The 26,015-nt window shown below is 39.2% G+C and overlaps 2 protein-coding genes across 4 annotated transcripts in view; both read left to right on the top strand.

Moving 5' to 3' along the window:
• The window catches only part of LOC139144948 (uncharacterized), a 62,066-nt gene that overhangs the window by 21,241 nt on the left and 14,810 nt on the right, over positions 1 to 26,015 (top strand). Inside the window, exon 1 of one of the 3 annotated variants that reach the window (XM_070715783.1) lies at positions 12,608 to 12,735. The exons of 1 other annotated variant lie outside the window; for it this stretch is intronic. The gene's annotated coding sequence lies outside the window, so the exon portion shown is untranslated. Of the gene's footprint in view, positions 1 to 12,607; positions 12,736 to 17,225; positions 17,439 to 26,015 lie in introns of those variants that run through there. One more of the 3 variants, XM_070715785.1, reaches the window with a different exon arrangement.
• LOC139146038 (uncharacterized) lies at positions 22,084 to 24,606 on the top strand. The gene has a single exon (XM_070717484.1). The coding sequence runs from the start codon at positions 22,084 to 22,086 to the stop codon at positions 24,604 to 24,606; it is 2,523 nt and encodes an 840-aa protein (XP_070573585.1).

Here is a 26,015-nt window from a genome sequence, read left to right on the forward strand (position 1 = left end):
AAATCAGTGCCCACAAGTGCCATACTCTTAAATTTTTGTAGGATTTCGGACCCTATGGTGCCATATCCTTAGCCTCATTAATCATGCTCATATTTAATTCCGGGCCAGCCAATAGAGCTAGAAGTCTGAAGTTTGGTACATAGGGATAAGTATGGGAGCAATTTTTTTTACAAAATGTAATGTGATCAGGATGACCTTTTACCTCGATTTCACAATTATGCCTATAAATCAGTAATGACAAATGTTAATGCGTTCACATTTGGTGGGATTAGACTTCTAACAGTGTTACATCTTTGAAATTTTCCTCATTACTTTGGATGACCCCTTTTCCTACTTCAGTGTATCTCAGGAACTACAGGGATGAGAAATGTCATTCTGGTGGTTTCAGCCAATGTATGCAAGTGCGTGGGTGTGCGTCGCTTTTATTTTCTTTAGGGGTGGACCATTTAATATCCTGGGGGGTCTGGAAATTTTCGAAAAAAATTCCGGCTAATATCGATAAAAAAAATCAGCCAGAGAGGGCTTGACAAAAAAAAAGATGACGCACTTAGGCGAGAGAAAAGAATCTATCAAAAGTTACTTTCTGGAACAAATTTTTAATATTCAGGGCGCCTAAGGGCGCAAATATTAGGCTGCATCAGATATACTATGTTTTTTGACCAAATGGGGGATTATATTCAGAGTACAATGTGTTCTTTCTATAGTTGAATCCGAAGGGTGTAATCGTAGTCAGTAAATTTAGTAACTTTTTGCTTTTATAACTTTTTGTTCTGTTTGTCAGCTTGTTTCTTCCCCCTGGAGTTTGACATCGCAAAGTCATTTGGGATGTAAACATAAGATAATATAAACATGTCACACTTGTGATTGTTGACAACTTTATGTGGTCCTTCACATGTTGAATAATAAAGAGAATTCTATAATTTAGGCAGCTTGCATTGGTACGAAAAATGGGGAATACTCAGTCAGCATATGGCAAAGAAACAGTGATTGTTTGTCATAAGCTTGCTCAAATGTATAGTTTAAAGCAATGGACAATGACAAATATATGTAATTTGAACTGAATGGACTTTAACAATTTAGCGACTGAATGAAATTTAATAACTTTAACCAAGACCGCGAGCATAAACATGATGTTTATCTCATTTGAATAGAAAAGGTCAAGGCTGAGTTCACAATAACGGTGGGGAGGGGGGCTGGAGGAATGGCGACTGAAATCTTATTTTTTGCAGATCCTCTCAGTACCCTAAAAAAATTCAATTTCCCCCATCTATATGATCAAAATATTTCAAGTTCCCCTCCCGACAAATGGCTGCATACTTATTAGGGATGCTCGCAAAGAAAAAATAAACATGTATTAGGCAGTTCTGCACACACAAGTTCGACAACACCCATTAATAGTAGTTTGTAGAGCCATATTCCTATAAGGCAAATTCTTAAATTGATTAATTTTTAAACGCATCAGTGGACATTTTGGATTTATCAGTTCTGGTTCTACTCCCTGCAGCATGTTGGACTTTCATATATTCAGCTTGCTAACACAGCCTTTCTTTGTGTACCATGCATTTGTATCACTGACAACTGACTATCAGTCTGGACTCTAATTAATTTATCATCCAATTTTATATAAAGCTTTGTCGACAAACTGAATATTGTGTTTCAGCCGCCTGTAAGGAGACAGCAAGAAACTGTTTTTGATATATTGCAGAGAAATGTGTCAACAGTTGCAGCTTCTGCACAATTACTAGGCCCATTGTTTTGGGCTTTTTACGAAAAATCATACATATTTAAATTTTTTACGAGATAAAATTCATGAAATGTGACAAAATGGTTCTAGATTTTGTTTAATTATTACTAATATTGGAATAATTGGATGACATTAAAATGTTATTCAATTTTCATTAAATTACCTGACAAACCTTGAATTGGAAAATGTAAAGGTGAAAGGGGACCGGAAAATTTTCAGGCCCCCTATAGGAGTGCAAAACTTTCAAGTCCCTCTCCACTACCCCAAAATTTTTCGAGTCCTCCATGAATTCCTCCAGCCCCCTAGCGTTTTTTGTGAACGCTGTTATACAGCGTCAAAGACAACTCTGCAAAATATCCACGCAAAGCACGAATAGAGGAAATTTTTCGACACGTTTTCATGTTTCATGAACCCATGAATATCCATCGAATGCGGCTTTAACAAAACCTTAGACATTTCGTTCTCAGTATAGACCGCGGGACCCACTTCTTTCCTCAGATCATGTGCATTTATTTTATCTCCAGAATTGCACTCAGTCCCCGAGGCATAGACATTTGAACATATGTACAAGTATTATGTCCCAGCTGATTATGATCATCACATTATTGTAACAAATATTTATACATTTTATTTATTTGCACTGAATTGTATATTTTTACAAAATGTTCATTTTTTCGTCAGTGGTGAAATAAACAAACAAACAAACAAACAAACAAATCTTATGTATGACATTTTAATCCACGCGGCAAAAACCTACCGAAATAAGAAGTGCAAAAAAAGTTGCCAGAACTCAGAGATAGGAAAAATAATGTTCGATAGATCAGGTAAAACAATAATGCTACCTCATCAATCTTCCAGACACCCCCGGGATAACAAACGGTCCACTCCTTATTAGATAAGTAGCAGGTTCGCAACACGGTGGTATCTATGCCTTAGGGGAAATGGGAAAATGGCAATAGTCACCTGACATGTACCTCCTGAAGAAAAGGAATCGATAGTGTACAATGTCTATGGTACGGAGATGACTGACACTTCACGTTTCTACTTGTAAGATCCGCCTCGGGACAAATATTCGGACTCTCAAACTTTTACAATTCTTTTCTGATCTACCACTTGTGGGGGTCATTTTGAAGCTCTTGGAGGAAGAAAACATTTAAGCGGCTTATTTTTTTGAGAATCCAAAAGATTATTTTTTCTCCGTAGAGTTATTACAGGGGTGACGGCCATTTTAAATTTCAAATCTCGGTAAATCTTGGATAATTTGTTTCTCTAGTACGAGAATTTGCACGGTGACCCCTGATTTTTATTTTTGATTTTGAAAGAGAACGGTTGAAGTTTTGAGCAAAATTTTAAGTCTTTCACTTTCGACGCGCATACTACCTCAATAAAAAGTTCCTGATCGACCTATATTTTACTACGATCGGACTTCACAGGCCGTCTGTTGTTCAGAGATGTGCAACTCCTGTTTCTCTCATCACGACAAATGAAAATATATGCAGCCGTAATACTGTACTGTTGAAAGCACATTTCAAATACATTTTTCAAACACCAAAATTCAAATCCTTTTACCACGTTGTATTGTCTTTTCATTTGCCAATTCTTTCCGTCTCTCTACTTTATTACTTAAAATTTAGGTATTTCTCTAGGATCTATTTCAGTCCGGGTCTTTGCCGTGTACGGGTGGAGTTTGAATGTCTTGTCAAGGTATTTGGCCTCTAACTGTCTGTGATATAGTCTATATAATTTTTAAACCTACAGCCCCCGCAAGAAATGCATAAACTGTCGCAAAACTAATAGCATTCGAAGCTTTTCACTTGATTGGCACGAGAAACGCGTGGTCACCTAATGCCAATGTGACAGGTCACCTGACAGCTTCTCTCGGACCGGATCCATTTATCTTCTGTCAGAGTACACAAATGAGTCTATTGTTTGTACATCAATGGTCAGAGTGACAAAATTGACAATGATATTCACAGTCGATATAGAAAAACAGAAAGACTACATTTCAAGTAACTCGGGCATGCGTGTCGTCCCGTCTATTGTGACACTCACATACCAGATTTTCTCCGGGCGCGACAGGTCATTGTCATGTTGCACATCTCTACAACCAACAACAAGCAAGGTTGTAGCATCGCCATTACGGTCAAACTGAGCGAGGAACAGTTGCGGTAAGTTATCTGCAGAAAAAAGCTATTTTTCGCAGCAAACATAATCCGAACTTTGCTGATAACGTACGATAAGCAGGTGCCGCCAACTGGTAAATTTTATCAATTTCGCAAAATCATCACAAACATGTTTTGAAGGCTGATATACCAATTTACTTATTTTTTGACACTGTTCGTAACTGCCTTCCACTGGCATGTACGTAAAATATCCCAATGGAATTTTGATGCCCACCACCCCCAGTATCTATGGTCTGCCCGCTCCCCATAACAATTCAAGCTCCCCACTGCCCTCCCCCACCACTGAAATGCCCCATTGCTCACTAGATGCCACTGGGCAACCAGATCAACGCAAACCAGTGCGAGCAGCTAGCAGTAGGCTATCATAATATGGGTGAGATTAGTGCCAAAACAACTGTGTTATCATTATTTTATTATGTTTACATTATTTCGTTTTCTCATTGTTTGCATTTTAGGTTTATTATGTTTGCATTATTATTTCATTATGTTTACATTTTTATTTCATTCTTTCATTATGTTTGCATTTTTCATATTATGTTTGCATTTTTATTTCATTCTCTCATTTTGTTTGCATTTTTATTATGTTTTCATTTTTTTTATTATGTTTACATTTTTATTTCATTCTTTCATTATGTTTTCATTTTTATTATATTATGTTTGTATTTTATTATATTACGTTTACATTTTATTTCATTATTTCATTTTGTTTTCATTTTTATAATATTGTTTACATTTTTATTTCATTCTTTCATTATGTTTGCATTTTATTATATCATGTTTGCATTTTTATTTCATTCTCATTTTGTTTGTACTTTTATTATATTATCATTTTTTTAATATTATGCTTACATTTTTATTTCATTCTTTCATTATGTTTGCATTTTTATTATATTATGTTTGCATTTTTATTTCATTCTCATTTAGTTTGCATTTTTATTATATTATGTTTGCATTTTATTATTATATGTTTGCATTTTTATTTCATTCTTCATTTTGTTTGCATTTTTATTATATTATGTTTGCATTTTTATTTCATTCTTTCATTTTGTTTGCATTTTTATTATATTATGTTTGCATTTTTATTTCATTCTTTCATTTTGTTTGCATTTTTATCATATTATGTTTGCATTTTTATTTCATTCTTTCATTATGTTTGCATTTTTATTATATTATGTTTGCATTTTTATTTCATTCTTTCATTTTGTTTGCATTTTTATTATATTATGTTTGCATTTTTATTTCATTCTTTCATTGTTTGAATTTAGATTACATTATGTTTGCATTTTATTTCATTCTTTCATTATGTTTGCATTTTTATTTCATTCTTTCATTATGTTTGCATCTTTATTATATTATGTTTGCATTTTTATTTCATTCTTTCATTTTTTTGCATTTTTATTATATATTAAGTTTACATTTTTATTTCATTCTTTCATTTTGTTTGCTTTTTTATTATATTATGTTTACATTTTTATTTATTTCTTTTTGTTTTGAATTTTTATTTCATTATGTTAACATTTTTAATTCGTAGAACTATCCCACAATCCTTTTAACAAAATGGCTGGTCCAATAGTTTGACACCGGCTTAGGAACTAGTACTAGAAATTGCTGATTTCCTTCAATCAGCATCCCAAGTTTGTTAGTTGGAATATATGTATGATAGCTTAGGTGCTTGTCAAAATGAACTTATTGTACTCCAACTTGAATTGACTTTTCCTTAGTGTCAGCTAAGGGAGCCTTCAGTAATTACAGGGGGATGGTCCGGGGGAATTTCGCACACACCTGTACCATAAAATGTGACCCTCCCCTATCCTCCTGTCTAAAATGTGACCCTCCCCCTTGTCCAACATTCTAAAACTTGACCCTCCCCCCCCCCCCACCACTGTGGTATTCTCCCCAGGAATAACTAAAACAGTATCAGCTAATTTACATAATACATAACAGTTGGTTCAATTGTTATGTTAGGGACAAATTATAGAGGGGAGGGCTTGTTATTTTGGAGGGACAGTCGCAATTTATCACGCAAGAATTTATGAATAGATATGGTATTTCATACATTTGAGGGAGGGTCACCATTTTTAGTGCAACTATAAGAAGGCAAGATGTGGCTGATTTAGTGCTTCACTCAAAAATATCAATCATAATACATGGAGTCTATCAGGCAAATACGGCTAGTTTTCAATCGGGTTTGAACCCACAACATACGGCATCAGTCGCCTAGCGGAGAGGCCACAGAGAGAACCGCTTGGCTAAATCCCCACTCTAAAAAGAGTGGTTCAATAGCCGGCTAAGTTGTTACATTTTTCTGACTGAGACCGCTCCACACGTTGTAGAGTTCGTGAAGCACTCACTCACGCATGCTCACTATCACTCATCGCACATACAAACTTTATCGAGGCGAAGAAACGAATTTCATCGCGTTAACTGGGAGAACGATAACCTCGGGGACAATTCTGTCCACCAGCAGAGCTATCAACCCAGGATAGAAAATATGGCTAGTTTTCAATCGGGTTCGAACCCACAACATACGGCATCAGTCGCCTAGCAAACTATTGACAATTTTCCCCACAAACATGCTATATCTGTATATTATATATGTTTGATAATGTATTTAAATGTACTGTGCTTGAATTGGGAAGTAAAATGTGCATTCCTGTGCAAGAAATTGATTTCTGAATTTCATCTAAAAAGTTGGTTCACTATTAGCTGTGGAAACGCAGCAATCTGTTGGCGGGGTAGCGGGGATCGCTATGCGGGTCAAAGGTCAACCCGGGTTGACCTTTGACCCGCATAGCGATCCCCGCCAACAGATAGCTGCGCTTCCACAGCTAGTTCACTATTCATGGTGATGAAACTATGAATAGTTTTTTCCAATACAAAAATAGGCAAATCTTTGCATTTTTGTACTCTTGATTATTGATATTAATGATCTTGATTAGACAAGAGTGGTTACAAGTCTATGGTTGTTTAAAAAATTTGATTTTAGAATTTCACCAAAATGTTGATTTCACTTTGCATGGCGGTCTATGATGAAAGTATGAATTTTTTTTCCAATACAAAACTAGGTAAATCTGTGCATGTATGTGCGCTTGATTATTTATATTAATGTTTTTGATTAAACTAGAGTGGTTATGCGTCCATGGTTGTGCAAGAAATTGATTTTGGAATTTCACAGAAAAGTTGATTTACTGTCTATGGGTAGTCTATGAGAGAACTATGCACAAATTCTCCAATATAAAACAGGCAATATCTTTGCATTTATGTACATAGACACTTTTCCACCTGTTGCATGTTTTTGTCGCTTGTCTTTTATCAGTTTTAACTGTTCAAGGTGTTAAATGTAGGATACCACTGCATCTTCTGTGCTTATGAGACTTGTGGATAATGTGTAGCCTACGGATTTTGTTTGTGATTTCCTATTCAGGATTTAATATCAAACGGACAATCAAAGTTTTGGCCATAAAATCAGCTTCTGTCAAAAGTGACCCTCCCCCCAAGATAGGTTTATAAAAAGTGACCCTCCCCCTTGAACTGTTTTCTAAAAAGTGACCCTCGCCCGCTTCCCCCGCCCCCTTTAATTACTGAAGGATCCCTAAATTGAACTTCGCCAAACCAGCTTCGAGACTAAGGTAGTGTTGTTTTAGAACCTCGAAATGTTCGGCAAATTTCTACACCTCCTGCATTTTCGATTGTGGGATATGCAATGTTCAAAAACTCAACACCCTAAAACCCATTTCATTTACCGGCATGTGTAACTTTTCTCGCCTTTCTCTCGTGAGTAGAACTTTTAGGAACCGTATATCTTGTCAAAGTGTGATGTAAAGTTGGACGACTCCGTAGGCATGATGTGATGACAGTTTGTCTTGCACTTGATGATGAGTACGACTCTGAGCGAAAATACCTATTCAGTTCGTCCCTGGTTACTTGTGTCCTCAACAGCCGCATTATTGTTGTTGGTTTAGATTAGATGTAGTTGCAATAATTGCAGCCCACGGACCGTGCGCCAGTTTTATGTCGTCACGGCGTTGGTTGTGTTGTAGCGGTGGCCGGTAGGACTACAATTCCATCCGTAGAAAACGCGGAAATTTTGCACAGATCGACTGTGCCCAGAAACGGTCGCCGAGTCTTCCCTTTACCTCATGGAAATGTCACCATAGTCTAGCTGCCTGGTCATCAGCGATGCCATCTATGCTAACGACATTGTCGACAGTGTACATGTATACTGAAAAACAACGGTTTATAAAAGCTGAACGAATCTTTCCTTCATACCCGCCGCGCCGCCATCTTGCACGTTGCCATGATGATCTCGCTCAATGTGACCACAGACAAGGGGACGCCAGACTACTGTCTATGAATAAACTGTCGTTTTCAAGTCGAAAATACACACCGTCGACCATTTCCCTAGCGTAGATAGCATCGTATCCATCTCCATGGGATAAGAGAAAATTCGCCGCCCGTGCGACCCTTTCTCTTCACAGCAAAATGTCCGCGTTTTCTTCAGGCCTGCGCCACATGTAGATCTCTACACAGCTAACATATCAGAAAAAGCCGAAGCACGGCCTGTTGGTTACTATTATTGCTGCTACTAGCGTCGTTCCTTCTACCGAAAGCACTTGTCTAAAGCAAGTTGCTGGCCTTACTAAGCGCCTGACACGCCACAGATGTCATGGTACTGTTCAGAGTACTGAGAGTAGCATGTCTCCCAGTACCAGCGCATGAACAGCTGGCATGGCGGCTATGACGGCGACTAGTGTTTTGCCCTTTAACTTAGTACATTTTTATGCTGTGGTACGTCCATGGTTAAACTTTGGTTGACAAAAACGTGAAATAAGATCAAGGGACTTGCTTTTAAGTACATGTAGTACTGCAAATTTCACAATCTGCCTTACAAACTGAAATGATAGCGAACGCATATAACAGTATTTCACACAAACAGGAAAGCTAACTTTCGGCGCTAGGCTAGGGAGATACATAAATTATGATAATGAGATAGATAAACATGTGAACACAATCAAATAAAAATTTTAACACTGAGAAAACGCTATAAAAAGCTTTAAAAATGCGTGAACGAAATAAAAATGCCGACACAATATAAAAAAAATGAAAGCAAAGTGAGTGCACGAAATAGAAATGCAAACATTTTTAAGTAGAAATTCAGGCAAAATGGGTAAAAGAAAAATAATGTTTAAAAAATGACATTCTTTTTTCATTATGTTAACATTTTTATTTCGTTTTTTCATTTAGTTTGCATTTTTGTTGCATTATGTTTGCATTTTTTGTCATTTTTAATTTTGTTTGCATTTTTATTTTATTATGTTAGCATTTTTATGTCATTCTTTCATTTTGTTTACATTTTTATTTCATTATGTCTAGAAATGAAATGTAAATATATCATAATAAAAATGCAAACAAAATAAGAAAAACGACATAAAGATGAAAACATAATATAATAATAATGCAAACAAAATGAAAGAATGAAATAAAAATGCAAACATAATATAATAAAAATGCAAACATAATATAATAAAAATGCAAACAAAATGAAAGAATGAAATAAAAATGTAAACATAATATAATAAAAATGAAAACAAAATGAAATAATGAAATAAAATGTAAACATAATAAAATGCCAACAAAATGAAGGAATGAAATAAAATGTAAACACAATAAAATAAAAATGTAAAGATAACAAAATAAGAATGCAAACACAATGAGAAAACGAAATAAAGATGTTGATATAAAAACATAAAAATGCAAAGAAAATGACAAAACGAAATAATGTAAACATAATAAAATAGGCCTAATGATAACACAGTTGTTTTGGCACTAATCTCACCCGTATACTTTCGAACATTGCTCCCCTCAAAGTTAGGCGCTTCAAGTTCTATCGACCATGGCTTTCCTCCCTCTACGTATTTTTCTGTACCCACTGTCAAAAATTATCTCCCCGCCCACTGAACAAGATGAAATTTCTTCCCCGCCGACAGTAAATATAGATTTTTTCTCCCCGCCCGCTGATCAGTTTTGAAATTTGCCCGCCCGCTGAAAAACTGCGCACCAACACCTTTTGTACGAACATCTCAGTCGGCGGCACCTGGTACAACCTATTGTACGGATTTCAATACAAGAAGACACCTCTGTAAAATATCTTAAAGGGACAGATTGTTTTATCTGTAAGCTCTTGCTATGACTGATAACGCCTTATGACGCTATGAATTTTTGAGCATGATTTTTTGCTACAGACCGAAAGCCCCTTATGAAATGCATAAACTGTCCCAAATATAGCATTCGAAGCTTTTTGGCACGAGAAACATGTGGTCGCCTGATCAGATGTGCATGTGACAGATCACCTGACTTCTATACTCTCGGACCAGACACATTTATCTTCTGTCAGAGTGAGAATGAAATCCACAGTCGATACAAAGAGAAAAACTGTACATTTCAAGTAACTCAGGCATGCGTGTCGCGCCTATTGTGACACTCGCTTTTCAGATGTGTCAGATTTTTCTGGGCGCGACAGGTCATCGTCCCACATCACTGCCTCTTAATACAGAAAGGGTTGTAGCACCACCATTACGGTCGAAGTTAGCCAGGAGCAGTTGCGGTAAGTTATGCGAAGACAAACTATTTTTCGCAAACTTAATCTGAACTTTGGTGATGACGTGAAAGTAAGGTACAACCTAGTACTGATTTTCCGGTGAAAAGTTTTCAGTACCAGAAGGCAGCTCTGTGAATCATCTTAAAGGGACAGAGTCGCTCTATTTAACGTTTTGAGGTATCAAGAAAACATGGAATACTTGCAAAAAGTCACTCGGTATACAAAATGACGTCGGTATATAACTGCAAAAGTGTCAAAATTACCCTTAGCTGAATGCAAACATATATGATTATTTCGTTTTTGACACCTAGACACAATGTTTTTTCCTATTCCGACTTGCCAAAATATGAGGGCAAGCTGTCGCCCTTTATCTACAGGAAAGGCACAGCAAACTAAGATTTCATTACAAAAGCCCCCATGATGTCCAAATTCCACGTGAAAATTTATTTTCTGTCATGCATGCACACTTGAATTTTTGAACTTGAATTTTTGGTACAGACCAATGACAATTTTTTACTCAATATTTAATCTTGTCTGGCTGCAAGCAGAGTTTACCAGTCTTTCAGCCTGTTTCAAAAAATTAAACAACACAAACAACTTTTCATATTAAAGAAAATTCAAGGGAAAAGCTCATAAAAGCTACTTTGTCCCTTAATTTTGGCCATTTTTTGTCACTTTTAAAAACAATGTGTCTTCAAAGTGATACCAAATAGCTATCCTGGCCAAAATTCCACCGATGACGATGAACAACAGGCTGTACGAATTTTCGGAGGCCTGAGCTGGAAACTACTTACATAGAGACGCACAGACACAGACACAAACATATATATATATATATATATATATATATATATATATATATATATATATATATATATATATATATATATATATATATATATATATATATATATATATATATATATATATATATATATATATATATATATATATATATATATATATATATATATATATCATGCATATGTTTATACCATGCATATGTTTATGCCGTCCGCTATGGCGACCCTTTGTTGAATAAATCACCGAAGTAAACAGTTGAGAACAAAATTAATGCGTGGTGACCGATGCCAGGAGAACAGGAAGCTACTGTGAAAGACGAATATAAAGCACCATGACGTAAGGTCTAGCATGGCCAGCCAGCTATGATAGTTTTTATCTGTCTGAGAAATGCATCTTTGTGTCATCTTACATGTACCGAGGGAAAAAAGTCCAAACCGCGGCGGACTGATGCCACTCATCCGTCTGCTAAGAAACCACTTTAAAACAATTCCCTGTATTTGATATTAAATTATCGCCTCAACGTTCACTGATTAAAGTGTCCAATCTAGTTTGAAAAAAAAGAGCGTAAAGTATTTAGCAGTGATGCAGCAGCCAGACCAGGGATAATCAACTGGTTGGATTGTTTTTACTGTAACAGTAGTTATGAACTCAATGCACCGTAAGAGATCATTCTGCAATTGTAAGAGGTTTGTTCCATAAGATCGCCCTATAAAACAGAAGCCATAGTGTCTTGTATGACTTGCAATTGACTTTTCTATGCTTTGGACAGCAACACAGACATATGAAATGACGTTGCTGCAGCATATTGCAGTATGTATGTGCAAGGACTATGATCGCATATGGCACGCGATAGCATAGTCTGTTCACTTAACAGAAGTATCGACCGAAGTCACTGTTGGCGTTCCATAGTCTTCTGTCAAGACGGACCGTTTTTCATTCGCTGGGGTAATATTCAAGAGGCTTCAATGACGCTTTACGTACTAAAAAAACCAAACATTTGCATAGTGAATTTAAAAACCAACCAGACACAAGGATTGAAGGAAATTCGTTTGACCAGAGGTATATGTCACGATGGCGCACATTTCCTCTTCAGCTCATCAACAGGTGTTAAGTCAATAAGCTGTCAAGTCCATACTATAAAACTGTTTGTGGGACAACGCTGCCTGTATACACTTTTCCCAGAGGGCAGAATCGGTGGTGTCAGCTGCTACTTAACTGTGCATGTGATAGGTCACCTGACAGCCGAAATTGAAACCCAGCCCATTTTACAGGTTCATAAGTGACACCAGTAAAACAGACCCCGAAGTGAAAAGTACTTTGGTGTCTTACGTATGGTGGACGCGTCAGTACTTTTGGCCGAAAGTCGACGTTTTGCCGAAGTTAAGCGGAAGAAGTACGCAGCGTAGGTAAGACATACCACCTCTGATGATAAGAAAGAGATCGAGAGGAGGAGGGTTAGGGGAAAGCGTGAGAAAGTGCAGATTCAGTCAAAGGTCTGAAAATGTCACTATTGTTTACTCAACCATACAAGCACGGGTGATAGAGGGGCCGTGATACAGGTGATACAGGAAATCAAAAGCCCCTCACGGCCTAAGAGTTTTGTATTTGAAAGGTAGCACACAATTATTTAAATTGATTTGAAATTAGTCTAGAATCAAAACGGAACTAAAGGACTCTAGAACTACTAACAACTGTATAACTTATGGATTGAGTATCCATGTCCGCGAAGAGGTTTAATCTACGACACACCTATTCGGCAGTTTTTTTTCACAGATCCTGTCCCTATAAAAGTTGCTCTTTCCCTCGTTAGCGTTCCCTGTCATGTGCTGATGTAGTTCTGTAAAGTGCAATTGAATTCTGCCAGCTTGGCTGTTCTCCGTCACAACAAGTAACGTGGCCTTTTGGAGCATTCGTGCAGGACAAATTATCTTTCTAAGTACGGCTGTGCTTTAGAAAAACAAACAAACAAACTTAATACGATTATATTATCGAGTTCAGGTTTAGTCACTATACATCCCACAGTCCTTTTACTTCTTTATCGCTGTGAAGATCTCTCGGTGTATTTTGTGTTGAGATGAAACTAGTTTATCAAGGGTGACAGTTTTATTTTCTTCTCACTGAGAATACAGTTGGTCTTCTGTTGACCTACTTTTTGAAGGCTGATATACCAATTTTACTTATTTTTTGACCTTGACCTAAAATTTGTAGGGGAAAGTAGAGCTGTTCGTAACTGCCTTCTACTGGCATATACGTAAAATATCCCCATCCACTGAATTTTAATGCCCACCGCTCCCTGTATCTATGGTCTTCCCGATCCCCATAACAATTCAAGCTCCCCACTGCCCTCTCCCCACCACTGAAATGCCCCATTGCTCACTAGATACCCACTGGGCAACCCAGATCAACGCAAACCCGTGCGAGCAGCTAGCAGTAGGCTATACTTTCGAACATTGCTCCCGCAAAGTTAGGCGCTTCAAGTTCTATCGACCACGGCTTTCCTCCCTCTACGTATTTTTCTGTACCCACTGTCAAAAATTATCTCCCCGCCCACTGAACAAGATGAAATTTCTTCCCCGCCGACAGTAAATATAGATCTTTTTCTCCCCGCCCGCTGATCAGTTTTGAAATTTGCCCGCCCGCTGAAAAACTGCGCATGAACACCTTTTTGTACGAACAACTCAGTCGGCGGCACCTGGTACAACCTATTGTACGGATTTCAATACAAAAAACAGCTCTGTAAAACATCTTAAAGGGACAGATTGTTTTATCTGTAAACTCTTGCTATGACTGATAACGCCTTATGACCCTATGAATTTTTGAGCATGATTTTTTTGCTACAGACCGATAGCCCCCTTATGAAATGCATTAACTGTCCCAAATATAGCATTCGAAGCTTTTTGGCACGAGAAACATGTGGTCGCCTGATCAGATGTCCATGTGACAGATCACCTGACATCTATACTCTCGGACCAGACACATTTATCTTCTGTCAGAGTGAGAATGAAATCCACAGTCGATACAAAGAGAAAAACTGTACATTTCAAGTAATTCAGGCATGCGTGTCGCGCCTATTGTGACACTCGAATTTCAGATGTTTCAGATTTCTCTGGGCGCGACAGGTCATCGTCGCACGTCACTGCCTTTCAATACAGAAAGGGTTGTAGCACCACCATTACGGTCGAAGTTAGCCAGGAGCAGTTGCGGTAAGTTATGCGAAGACAAACTATTTTTCGCAAACTTAATCTGAACTTTGGTGATGACGTGAAAGTAAGGTACAACCTAGTACTGATTTTCCGGTGAAAAGTTTTCAGTACCAGAAGGCAGCTCTGTGAATCATCTTAGAGGGACAGAGTCGCTAGTTTTTACGTTTTGAGGTATCAAGAAAACATGGAATACTTGCAAAAAGTCACTCGGTATACAAAATGACGTCGGTATATAACTGCAAAAGTGTCAAAATTACCCTTAGCTGAATGCAAACATATATGATGATTTCGTTTTTGACACCTAGACAAAATGTTTTTTCCTATTCCGACTTGCCACAATATGAGGGCAAGCTGTCACCCGTTATCTACAGGAAAGGCACAGCAAACTAAGATTTCATTACAAAAGCCCCCATGATGTCCAAACTCCACGTGACAGCTTATTTTCTGTCATGCATGCACACTTGAATTTTTGAACTTGAATTTTTTGGTACGGACCAATGACAATTTTTTACTCAATATTTAATCTTGTCTGGCTGCAAGCAGAGTTTACCAGTCTTTCAGCCTGTTTCAAAAAGTCAAACAACACAAACAATTTTTCATATCAAAGAAAATTCAAGGGAAAAGCTCATAAAAGCTACTTTGTCCCTTTAATTTTGGCCATTTTTTGCCACTTTTAAAACAATGTGTCTTCAAAGTGATACCAAATAGCTATCCTGACCAAAATTCCACCGATGACGATGAACAACAGGCTGTACGAATTTTCGGAGGCCCGGAAACTACTTACATAGAGACGCACAGACACAGACACAGACACAGACATATATGTATATATATATACGGCTAGTTTTCAATCGGGTTCGAACCCACAACATACGGCATCAGTCGCCTAGCGGAGAGGCCACAGAGAGAACCGCTCGGCTAAATCTCCAATCCCAAAAAAGAGTGGTTCAATAGCCGGCTAAGTTGTTACATTTTTCCGACTGAGACCGCTCCACACGTTGTAGAGTTCGTGAAGCACTCACACACGCACGCTTACTATCACACATATCGCACATACAAACTTTATCGTAGCGAAGCAACGAATACATCGCTTTAATATATATTTATATATATTAATACATATACATATATATATATATATTTATACACGCACACACACACACACACACACATATATGTATATGTGTGTGTATATATATATATATATATATATAATATATTATATATATATATATATATATATATATATATATATATATATATATATTATATATATATATATATAAGAAACTGTAGGAATTCAGGTGATCCCCGGTGGAGCGTGGAGTGGGGTGAAGATAGAAGAAACTTGGGTTGACACACACTATCACACCTGGTTGTTAGGTTCCAAACGTATTTATTATACCTCAGGTATAATATTATAAATACGTTTGGAACCTAACAACCAGGTGTGGTAGTGTGTGTCAACCCAAGTTTCTTATATATATATATATATATATATATATATATATATATATATATATATATATATATATATATATATATATATATATATATATATATATATATATATATATATATATCATGCATATGTTTATACCATGCATATGTTTATGCCGTCCGCTATGGCGACCCTTTGTTGAATAAATCACCGAAGTAAACAGTTGAGAACAAAATTAATGCGTGGTGACCGATGCCAGGAGAACAGGAAGCTACTGTGAAAGACGAATATAAAGCACCATGACGTAAGGTCTAGCATGGCCAGCCAGCTATGATAGTTTTTATCTGTCTGAGAAATGCATCTTTGTGTCATCTTACATGTACCGAGGGAAAAAAGTCCAAACCGCGGCGGCGGACTGATGCCACTCATCCGTCTGCTAAGAAACCACTTTAAAACAATTCCCTGTATTTGATATTAAATTATCGCCTCAACGTTCACTGATTAAAGTGTCCAATCTAGTTTGAAAAAAAAAGAGCGTAAAGTATTTAGCAGTGATGCAGCAGCCAGACCAGGGATAATCAACTGGTTGGATTGTTTTTACTGTAACAGTAGTTATGAACTCAATGCACCGTAAGAGATCATTCTGCAATTGTAAGAGGTTTGTTCCATAAGATCGCCCTATAAAACAGAAGCCATAATGTCTTGTATAACTTGCAATTGACTTTTCGTTGTTGGACAGCAACACAGACATATGAAATGATGTTGTTACAGCATATTATGTATGTGCAGGGACTATGATCGTACATGGCACGCGATAACATAGTCTGTTCACTAAACAGAAGTATCGAGCGAAGTCACTGTTGGCGTTCCATAGTCTTCTGTCAAGACGGACTGTTTTTCATTCGCTGGGTAATATTCAAGAGGCTTCAATGACACTTAACGTATTAAACAACCAAACATTTGCATAGTGAATTTAAAAACCAACCAGAGACAAGGATTGAAGGAAAATTCGTTTGATCCGTGGTATATGTCATGATGGCGCACATTCCCTCTTCAGCTCATCATCATCAACAGGTGTTAAGTCAATAATCTCTCAAGTTCAGACGATGAAACTGTTTGTGTGACAACGCTGATTGTATACACTTTTCCCAGGGGGAAGAATCGATGCAGTCAGCTGCTTCTGTGCATGTGATAGGTCACCTGACAGCCGAAATTGAAACCCAGCCCATTTTACGGGTTCATAAGTGACACCAGTAAATCAGACCCCGAAGTGAAAAGTACTTTGCATTTCGACAGGCATGTATATCATTTTGATTGTCAATGGATATGTATAATTACCCAAGGCTGTTGCATTCCACACTTTCTACCTGAACTGAAGGGTGTCTTACGCATGGTGGACTCGTCAGTACCTTTCGCCGAAAGTCCACGTTTTGCCGAAGTTAAGCGGGAGAATTACGCAGCGAAGGTAAGACATACCACCTCTGATGATAAAAAGGAGATCGAGAGGAGGGTGAGGGGAAAGCGTGATAAAGTGCTGATTTCAGTCAAAGGTCTGAAAATGTCACTATTGTTTACTCAACCACACAGGCACGGGTGAAGAGGGGCCGTGATACAGGTGATACAGGAAACCAAAAGCCTCTCACGGCCTTATCAAGAATTTTGTAATACCAATATTTGAAAGGTAGCACACAATTATTTAAATTGTTTTGAAATTGGTCTAGAATCAAAACGGAAGTAAAGGACTCTAGAAATTTTAACAACTGTATAACTTACGGACTGAGTACGCATGTCCGCAAAGAGGTTTAATCTACGACACACGTCTTCGGCAGGTTTTTTTCACAGATCCTGTCCCTATAGAAGTTGTTCATTCCCTCGTTAGCATTCACTGTTCTCCGTCACAACAAGTAACGTGGCTTTTTGGAGCATTCGTGCAGGACAAATTATGCTTCTCAGCCTACGGTACGGCTGTGCTTTAGAAAAACAAACAAACATAAATTCGATTACTACATATAACAGTAAATCACTTGGCTCCGCCTGTAAACGGGTTCCTCAAAAGATATGGTCTTTCGGTCACGTAGAATGCGCGTCGAGGACAGATATTCAGACTCTCACACTTTTACATTTACATTTATGATCTACCACTTGTTGGGCTCATTTTGAAGTCTAAACGAAGTTTTCACTGGCTTCTTATTTTGTGTTAAATCGAAAAGGGGTGTCGGCCATTTTGAATTTAAAGTGTCCGTGTATAGTGGGTAAACTGATTTTTCTCACCGGAATTTTGAGCAAAGTTGAGGTCTTTCAGTTTCGAGGCGCGAACTACAGTACCTTCATGATATACTTCGCTGGGTGATGCAGACCCCTAAGGTTCATGGTTCAAAGTTCCCACAGGGAAGGTATGCAAGTTTGAATCTTTTAAGCTTCGGCGAACGTATTACCTAGCGTCTGATGTTAGCACCACCGTATGGAAAGATTTGTAAATAGCGATCCCGCTTCCATCCCTTCAATACCAAACTAAATGTGACTCCCTCGATGCAATACTAGAGAAGGGGTGTTTTCTCAGCCTTCTGTTCGGCTGAGCATGTGCATTTGTACATGATTTCATTAAAATGAAATAATTGACATCTCAAATATAGCTTGATGACCATCTCTAAACTTCTCCTATGATCTGTGGGGTAGTAACACCAATCCGTTTGCTGAAATTTTGTTGCATGCACCCATGTATTATTTTCAAATAAACGCTATACAAATCGCCTATCAACACAGTGTCATGCTACGTACCACAGTCCCTCCACCCACGTGAGTGAAGGGACGGTGCTAAAACGATCCCTAGAGTGCTTGAACTTCGTCTTTGGCTTTTTCTTTTTCCCCCTTAATCATCGAAGGTGACTCTAAAGTCGGTATCCTGATGGGTTTTATGCAAACGGTTTTGGCGACAACGGTCACGAAGCACATAAGCTTTCCTCGCGAAGAAATGAATGCTGTATCTTCCACAGACAATTAGTCACTTTTACGGACAATAAACCGGGAGGTACAGGTATTTGCAAGCAGATCAACTCGTCTTGGGTTCTTGTATACTTCTAGAGCTTTACAGTCCTCGTTCAACACAAGCTTGTTATACTCCTGTGACTTGTTACTTATTATGCTGGGGAAGACTGTTTGTTACACATCGCTGTATTTTACGGTGGCCCAAAACTACCTGTTCTCCGCATTTAAAGTCTGCGTCGCATTCATGGTTTTTCTCTCCAGATATGTCTCCGCATTCAAAGTCTGCGTCGCATTCAATTGTTTTTTCTCTCACATATGTCTCCGCATTCAAAGTCTGCGTCGCATCAATTTTTTTTCTCTCACATAAGCTTATGTCTCTGCATTCAAAGTCTGCGTCGCATTCAATTTTTTCTCTCTCACAAACGTCTCCGCGTTCAAAGTCTGCGTCACATTCAATTGTTTCTCTCTCACATATGTCTCCGCATTCAAAGTCTGCGTCGCATTCAATTGTTTCTCTCTCACATATGTCTCCGCATTCAAAGTCTGCGTCGCATTCAATTGTTTTTCTCTCACATATGTCTCCGCATTCAAAGTCTGCGTCGCATTCAATTATTTCTCTCTCACATATGTCTCCGCATTCAAAGTCTGCGTCGCATTCAATTTTTCTCTCTCACATGTGTCCGCGTTCAAAGTCTGCGTCGCAGTTAAATGTTTTTCTCAGACATATGTGTTCGCACAGGCGCTTGGCACATTGCTGGGATAATAATCGTATTTAATATGTAGAATGTCTATATACGACTTTACTATTCAATAAAAGAATCACCGTACGTGATATTAGCGTAGGCCTATAGGCCTACATGTTACTGGCGAATGGCTATGGCTGCCTGGCTCGGGCCCGGCGAACGCACTGCATAATCATCAATGTGTAGAATGTCTACATGACTTGATTATTTAATAAAGGATAACTGTACGTGATATTACAGTATTGTCGGCTAGCTTAACCGAGCGGCTGTAGAGCTCTGCGAGGCTTGGGCCCGCTTGGGCTGGTTGTCCACTGCTGCACAGAACAGGATGGGCAGCAGTGGACAACGGGCCAAAGCCGGGCCCAAGCCCCGCAGAGCTCTACAGCCGCTCGGTTAAGCTAGCCGACATGTACAGTAATATCACGTACTGTTATTCTTTATTAAATAATTAAGTCATGTAGACATTCTACACATTGATGATTATGCAGTGCGTTCGCCGGGCCCGAGCCAGGCAGCCATAGCCATTCGTATATAATACCAGTCAACATGTAGGCCTATAGGCCTACACTAATATCACGTACGGTGATTCTTTTATTGAATAATCAAGTCGTATATAGACATTCTACATATTAAATACGATTATTATCCCAGCAATGTGCCAAGCGCCTGTGCGAACACATATGTCTGAGAAAAACATTTGACTGCGACGCAGACTTTGAACGCGGACACATGTGAGAGAGAAACAATTGAATGCGACGCAGACTTTGAATGCGGAGACATATGTGAGAGAGAAACAATTGAATGCGACGCAGACTTTGAATGCGGAGACATATGTGAGAGAGAAACAACTGAATGCGACGCAGACTTTGAATGCGGAGACATATGTGAGAGAAAAACAATTGAATGCGACGCAGACTATGAATGCAGAGACATAAGCTTATGTGAGAGAAAAAATTGAATACGACGCAGACTTTGAATGCGGAGACATATGTGAGAGAAAAACAATTGAATGCGACGCAGACTTTAAATGTGGAGAACAGTTGTTTTGGGCCACCGTAGTATTTCGTGAAACGAGTAGGGTGAATAGTTTCCGCCATTGCTGCCAACACTTAACACACATGCAGATATGGGATATATTCTTTGTTTATGTCATCTGTGTCATACGTGCAGGAAAGGAGACTTCAGTATTAAGACTTTATTTCCATGTCTTAAAGTGAGAGAAAACTTCTATCTTGTACTGTACTTCTACACTGGATTTCAACAAAATTGAGGATGGCTGGTGCTGCCTCTTGGTTGACCGTGTTTGTAACACCTGGTGGTTCGATATTGACGGGTGTCGGAGAACAAATGACACATCATTTGAACATTATTAATAGGACTAAGCAGAGCCTATGTGTTATCCTTCTACCAATCAGACTCTTCGGTAACTTTCATCCAATGACTGTGGACTATAATCTCCCGCCAAAAAATGTTTATCCTTTGGTGTTCTATTACATTCGGTGCATGCGCTTTGGCGCCTTTATATGTAATTGCTACAGTTGTGTTCCGGTTGGCGCCTTTTTTATCTCACGGCGTGTTCAGTAATAAAGCTTGTGTTCTTAGCATGAACTGGTGTCGTTCGCAGTTCTGTATATAAGTCAGACAAGAACCTTGATCATAAAACCCCATCACGACATTTTTTGGTGCCGAGACCAGGATAAGGATGTCTGACGAGGAGCAGCAACCAACTCAAGCCGAGCAACTGGCAACGAAATTGGCCAAGTTGAAACTCAAGCGCAGGGGACAACGTGCCCAAATGACGAGGCTGTTCAACCGTGCAGAACAACTCACATCAACGTTCGCTGCAGCTGAGAACAAGACTGAAGCTCACAGGATACTCAGAGCATTGAACACTCAACTAACTCAGAAATACGAATCTTTAACTAAGATCGAAGAAGATATCTTAGATAATACGGATGAAGCAAGCTACGATGCTGCGAGCCAAGAATCTGGCGACTACATGTCCGAGATATTCGAGAGAAACGACAAGATCACTGATTTCATCAAAAACAACAAACCGAACAATGTGACTGGCCCATCGGCGAACTCCGACACCGCTACTCAAGACACATCGAAGAAAACGGTCGCATTACCGAAACTACAGCTGAAAATTTCTCAGGAAACGTACTCGAGTGGGTGAGTTTCTACGACACTTTCAAATCGTCCATCCATAATGATAAGAACCTCGAGAACATTCAAAAGTTCACATACTTACGCAGCGTTTTAACTGATGAAGCTGCCCGTACGATTAGCGGTCTCGCCTTGACAAACTCCAACTACGACCATGCTTTAGAGCTACTCATCGAACGCTACGGACAGAATCATTTGATCATCGATGCGCACATGACTGCACTGTGGCAGATTCCTCAACCTACGAGTGACATTAACAGTCTGCGATTGTTTTATGACACATTAGAAAGTCATATTCGCGGTTTACAATCACTTGGCAAAGAAGAGAACGCTTATGGAGAACTTCTCATTCCCATGATTCGAGATAAACTACCTAACAATATTCGGAAACAGATTGCAAGAGATCACGGAAACAAGGCTTGGACTTTACCAGAGTTGCGCAAAGCCATCCTACGGGAAATCGACGCCATTCAAGCCGGAGTTCCACTCGATGAGTTATCGGTTGCGGACACAGCAACACAGCCTAATATGACCGCTTCATTTCATACTAAGGCCGCATCTACGCGCACAACAAAGCCTTTGAGAATCAAAACATGCGTGTTTTGTAAGGGAAATCACTACACAAGTGATTGCCAAGTTGTCACCGACCCGAAACGTCGCTTAGACATTGTCAAACGCGATCGTCTCTGTTACAATTGCCTTGGAAAGCATCGCGTGAGCGATTGCAAGTCTCGTTACACTTGCAAGATCTGCAAGCGTAGACATCACTCTACCCTTCATCATGACACCAAATCGGCTACAACGTCTGAGAAAAAGGGAACTTCTGAAGTTCATGTGGCATTGGCGAAGACAGACGACACAAAGGGGAAATCTACACCCAACGGATCGGTTCTCCTCAAGACGGCAGTCATTCCTATGTCGGTCGGCGATAGGAAACCTATCAACGCTACCGTGCTGTTTGACGATGGGTCCAACAGAACTTTTATCACGCAGCGATTTGCTGACAAACTCAACTTGAAATCGGACACTCATGAGAACGTTAGCCTGTCAACATTCGGGGACAATTCGAAACAAATTCATTCAATGAAAAGTGCAATGGTAACTTTGCACGAACAGAATGGACATACCAGTACTGTCAACGCCCTGATAATTCCCGAGATTTCGTCCAACCTATTCAACCACGTGTCAGCAGAAATACTCAACTCAGACCATCTACGGGGATTAAAGCTTGCCCACCCAGTTTCCAATGTTAAAACTATGGAAATTGATGTACTCATCGGAGCTGATCAATATTGGAACTTTGTTGGAAACCATATCGTGCGCGGGGCAGGTCCAACTGCAATATCATCTAAGTTCGGCTACTTGTTGTCCGGTCCTACTGGAAAGCGTGGGAAATTGGACTCTGACATTAATATTCATCACGTGAACGTAGAAACACACACCGACGATGACATACGAAACTGGTGGAATTTAGAGCTCATCGGAGTGAAGGCAGACTCGCAAAATGATGAAAATACCGACTTCGAAACATATCGGGACACTCATCTACGTGTTGAAAATGGTAAATACATAGCCCGTTTACCATGGAAAACTGATCATCCGCCACTGCCTTCAAACTATGCGGCAACTGAAAATCGCACGCGCGCTATGGTTCGCCGTTTGACCCCTGACTTAACGAAGAGATATGACGATATCATCGCCGATCAACTGCGCCGAGACTTCGTCGAGAAGATTCAAGATGACAACAAAACTGAAGGACATTATTTGCCGCATCGAGCTGTCAAGAAGGACTCAGTTACCACTCCAATACGTATTGTATACGACTGCAGTAGCAAACAAAATGCTGACTCGGCAAGTCTAAACGACTGTCTTCAAACTGGGCCATCATTAATCAATGATTTACCTGCCATTTTGCTACGATTTCGCGCTAACCGAGTCGCTTTCGTCAGTGACATTGAAAAGGCATTCTTAAACATACGTCTAGAGGAAGACGAGCGTCAATACACCAAATTTCTTTGGTTATCGGACATTCGTGATCCCGAAAGTCCATTTGATGTTTATCAATTCAAGTCTGTTCTGTTTGGGGCGGCTTGTTCCCCATTCATGCTCAACGCTGTAATCAAGACCCACTTGGAAAGTAACGCCTCCATACCGATTGCTGATGACCTCAAACATAATATTTATGTTGACAATGTGATAGACGGTGCCAAGTCTGATGAAAAGGCCGTGTCATATTACAACGACGCAAACCACCTCATGCAGTCGTGTGGGTTCAAGCTACGCTCATGGACGTCCAACAGTGAACGACTATGTGAACTCGCAAAACAGGATGATATCTACGAACCCTCCCATGATGTACCAGTACTCGGCCTGCGTTGGGAACCAGAAAGCGACACGATGACCTACTCAGAAAATAATAGCGAGCCTATTCCAAATGAATTGATAACGAAACGAGATGTTCTCAGTTCCTCCGCTACACTGTACGACCCACTGGGCTTCGTAGCTCCAGTTCACATCAAAGCTAAACTCTTTGTGCAGTCACTATGGAAACGCGGGCTCCCTTGGGACGAACCGCTCGATGCTGAATTGAACTCTCAATGGATACAGATCGCAGCGGACTTGAATGCTACACGCAAGACGACAATAAACCGCCAATACTTCTCAGGAATAAAGATAACGACGACTGCGAAGTTCATGTTTTCGCTGACGCCAGCACTACCGCCTACGGAGCTGTAGTTTATCTCCGCAGTTCAAGTGAAACTTCTATCGTTATGGCCAAGGCACGCGTCGCCCCAACGTCCGATTTGTCACTGCCTCGGTTAGAACTGATGGCCGCCCTGATTGGCACTCGACTCAGCAAATTCGTAATAAACGCTCTCTCCGGCAAGAAATTTCTGCTGAGAAAACCAATGACCCGCCCGAGTCGGGGAGACCGTCCAGAGATGCAGCCATTGCAGCCAGGATGAGAATATCCGAACTTTCATAAATTGTTGTAACTGTTGAGTCAATTAACTCTTTGAAATTTCTAAGTTTTTGTTCAACGAATCATTTATTGATAATTCATATTGAAATGTTCAAGATTATCTTTCGTCGCCGGGAGAATGTCGGAGAACAAATGACACATCATTTGAACATTATTAATAGGACTAAGCAGAGCCTACAGTCTGCACGACGACCGGGCTTTTCCGGTACCATTGCATGACGGGTAATATCGGCAAAAATGGCGTCTTTCAGTGGCGTCATTAAAAGTAAACAAAAGCCAGCAATATCCCCCAAATAAAGATGCGGTTTTCTCATAAAGTAAGGTATGTTTTTACTGTTTTTGAGATGGTAAGTGTCGGCTATAGGTCTGAAGAATATTGTCGACAAATTTTTTGGCAATATACATATTTTAAAATATAATTTTATCACTTTTCAATCGGGTAGCTAAAATTACTTGATTTTGAACGAACTCAACTTTGAAAACTTGTAATTTTTGGTCTAAAGAGTCAATCGCCAAACTATGCAGATTTAATGTACCCCATTGTCAATATAAACGTAAAATAAAATCATCTGGGTCAGTGGGCACGCGATCGTCGGCACAAATGGAGCGAATTCACGAGTGTGAATATAGGGCAAAATATGAAAATTTTGTCAATTTTGTGGCATAATCGTGCTGTTGAGGACGACGCTGCTCGAAAAAGGCTGCAAGTGTCAATTTTGGCATAGCTTCCACAATACGGTAAACGGGTGCTAAAGTCCCGCTCGCTCGGCTGGTGACCTCACTGCACGAAGAAATGGAGGGTACATTTTCTGTGGGGTTGACAGGACCGCTCTTTGAAACTTTGTAATTTTTGGTCTAAAAATCATGTAGACAATTTAGTACGAAAAATAAGGCCTTGAGGTATTACTAATTATTTAAAAATGATTAATTTTTACTGTTGTTCATTAAAATGTGTTCTCAGCACTGTAAACTTTTGAGCGAAACAATGAAAAACCCTAAAATTTTCAAGCCGATTATGTTCCAACGTAAGTACCGTCAGAGGAATGCAAACATCTCCAATCGGCAATGGTTTACTCCTGGCAACATACAGCTTCATGTTAGTCATCGGGGCTTGCCCCTTCGTCGGTAATTGCTCTGATTGACACGATTTTGAGTAACTTTC

Source organism: Ptychodera flava, chromosome 12, assembly GCF_041260155.1.
Source record: "Ptychodera flava strain L36383 chromosome 12, AS_Pfla_20210202, whole genome shotgun sequence".
NCBI classification, from domain to species: Eukaryota; Metazoa; Hemichordata; class Enteropneusta; family Ptychoderidae; genus Ptychodera; species Ptychodera flava.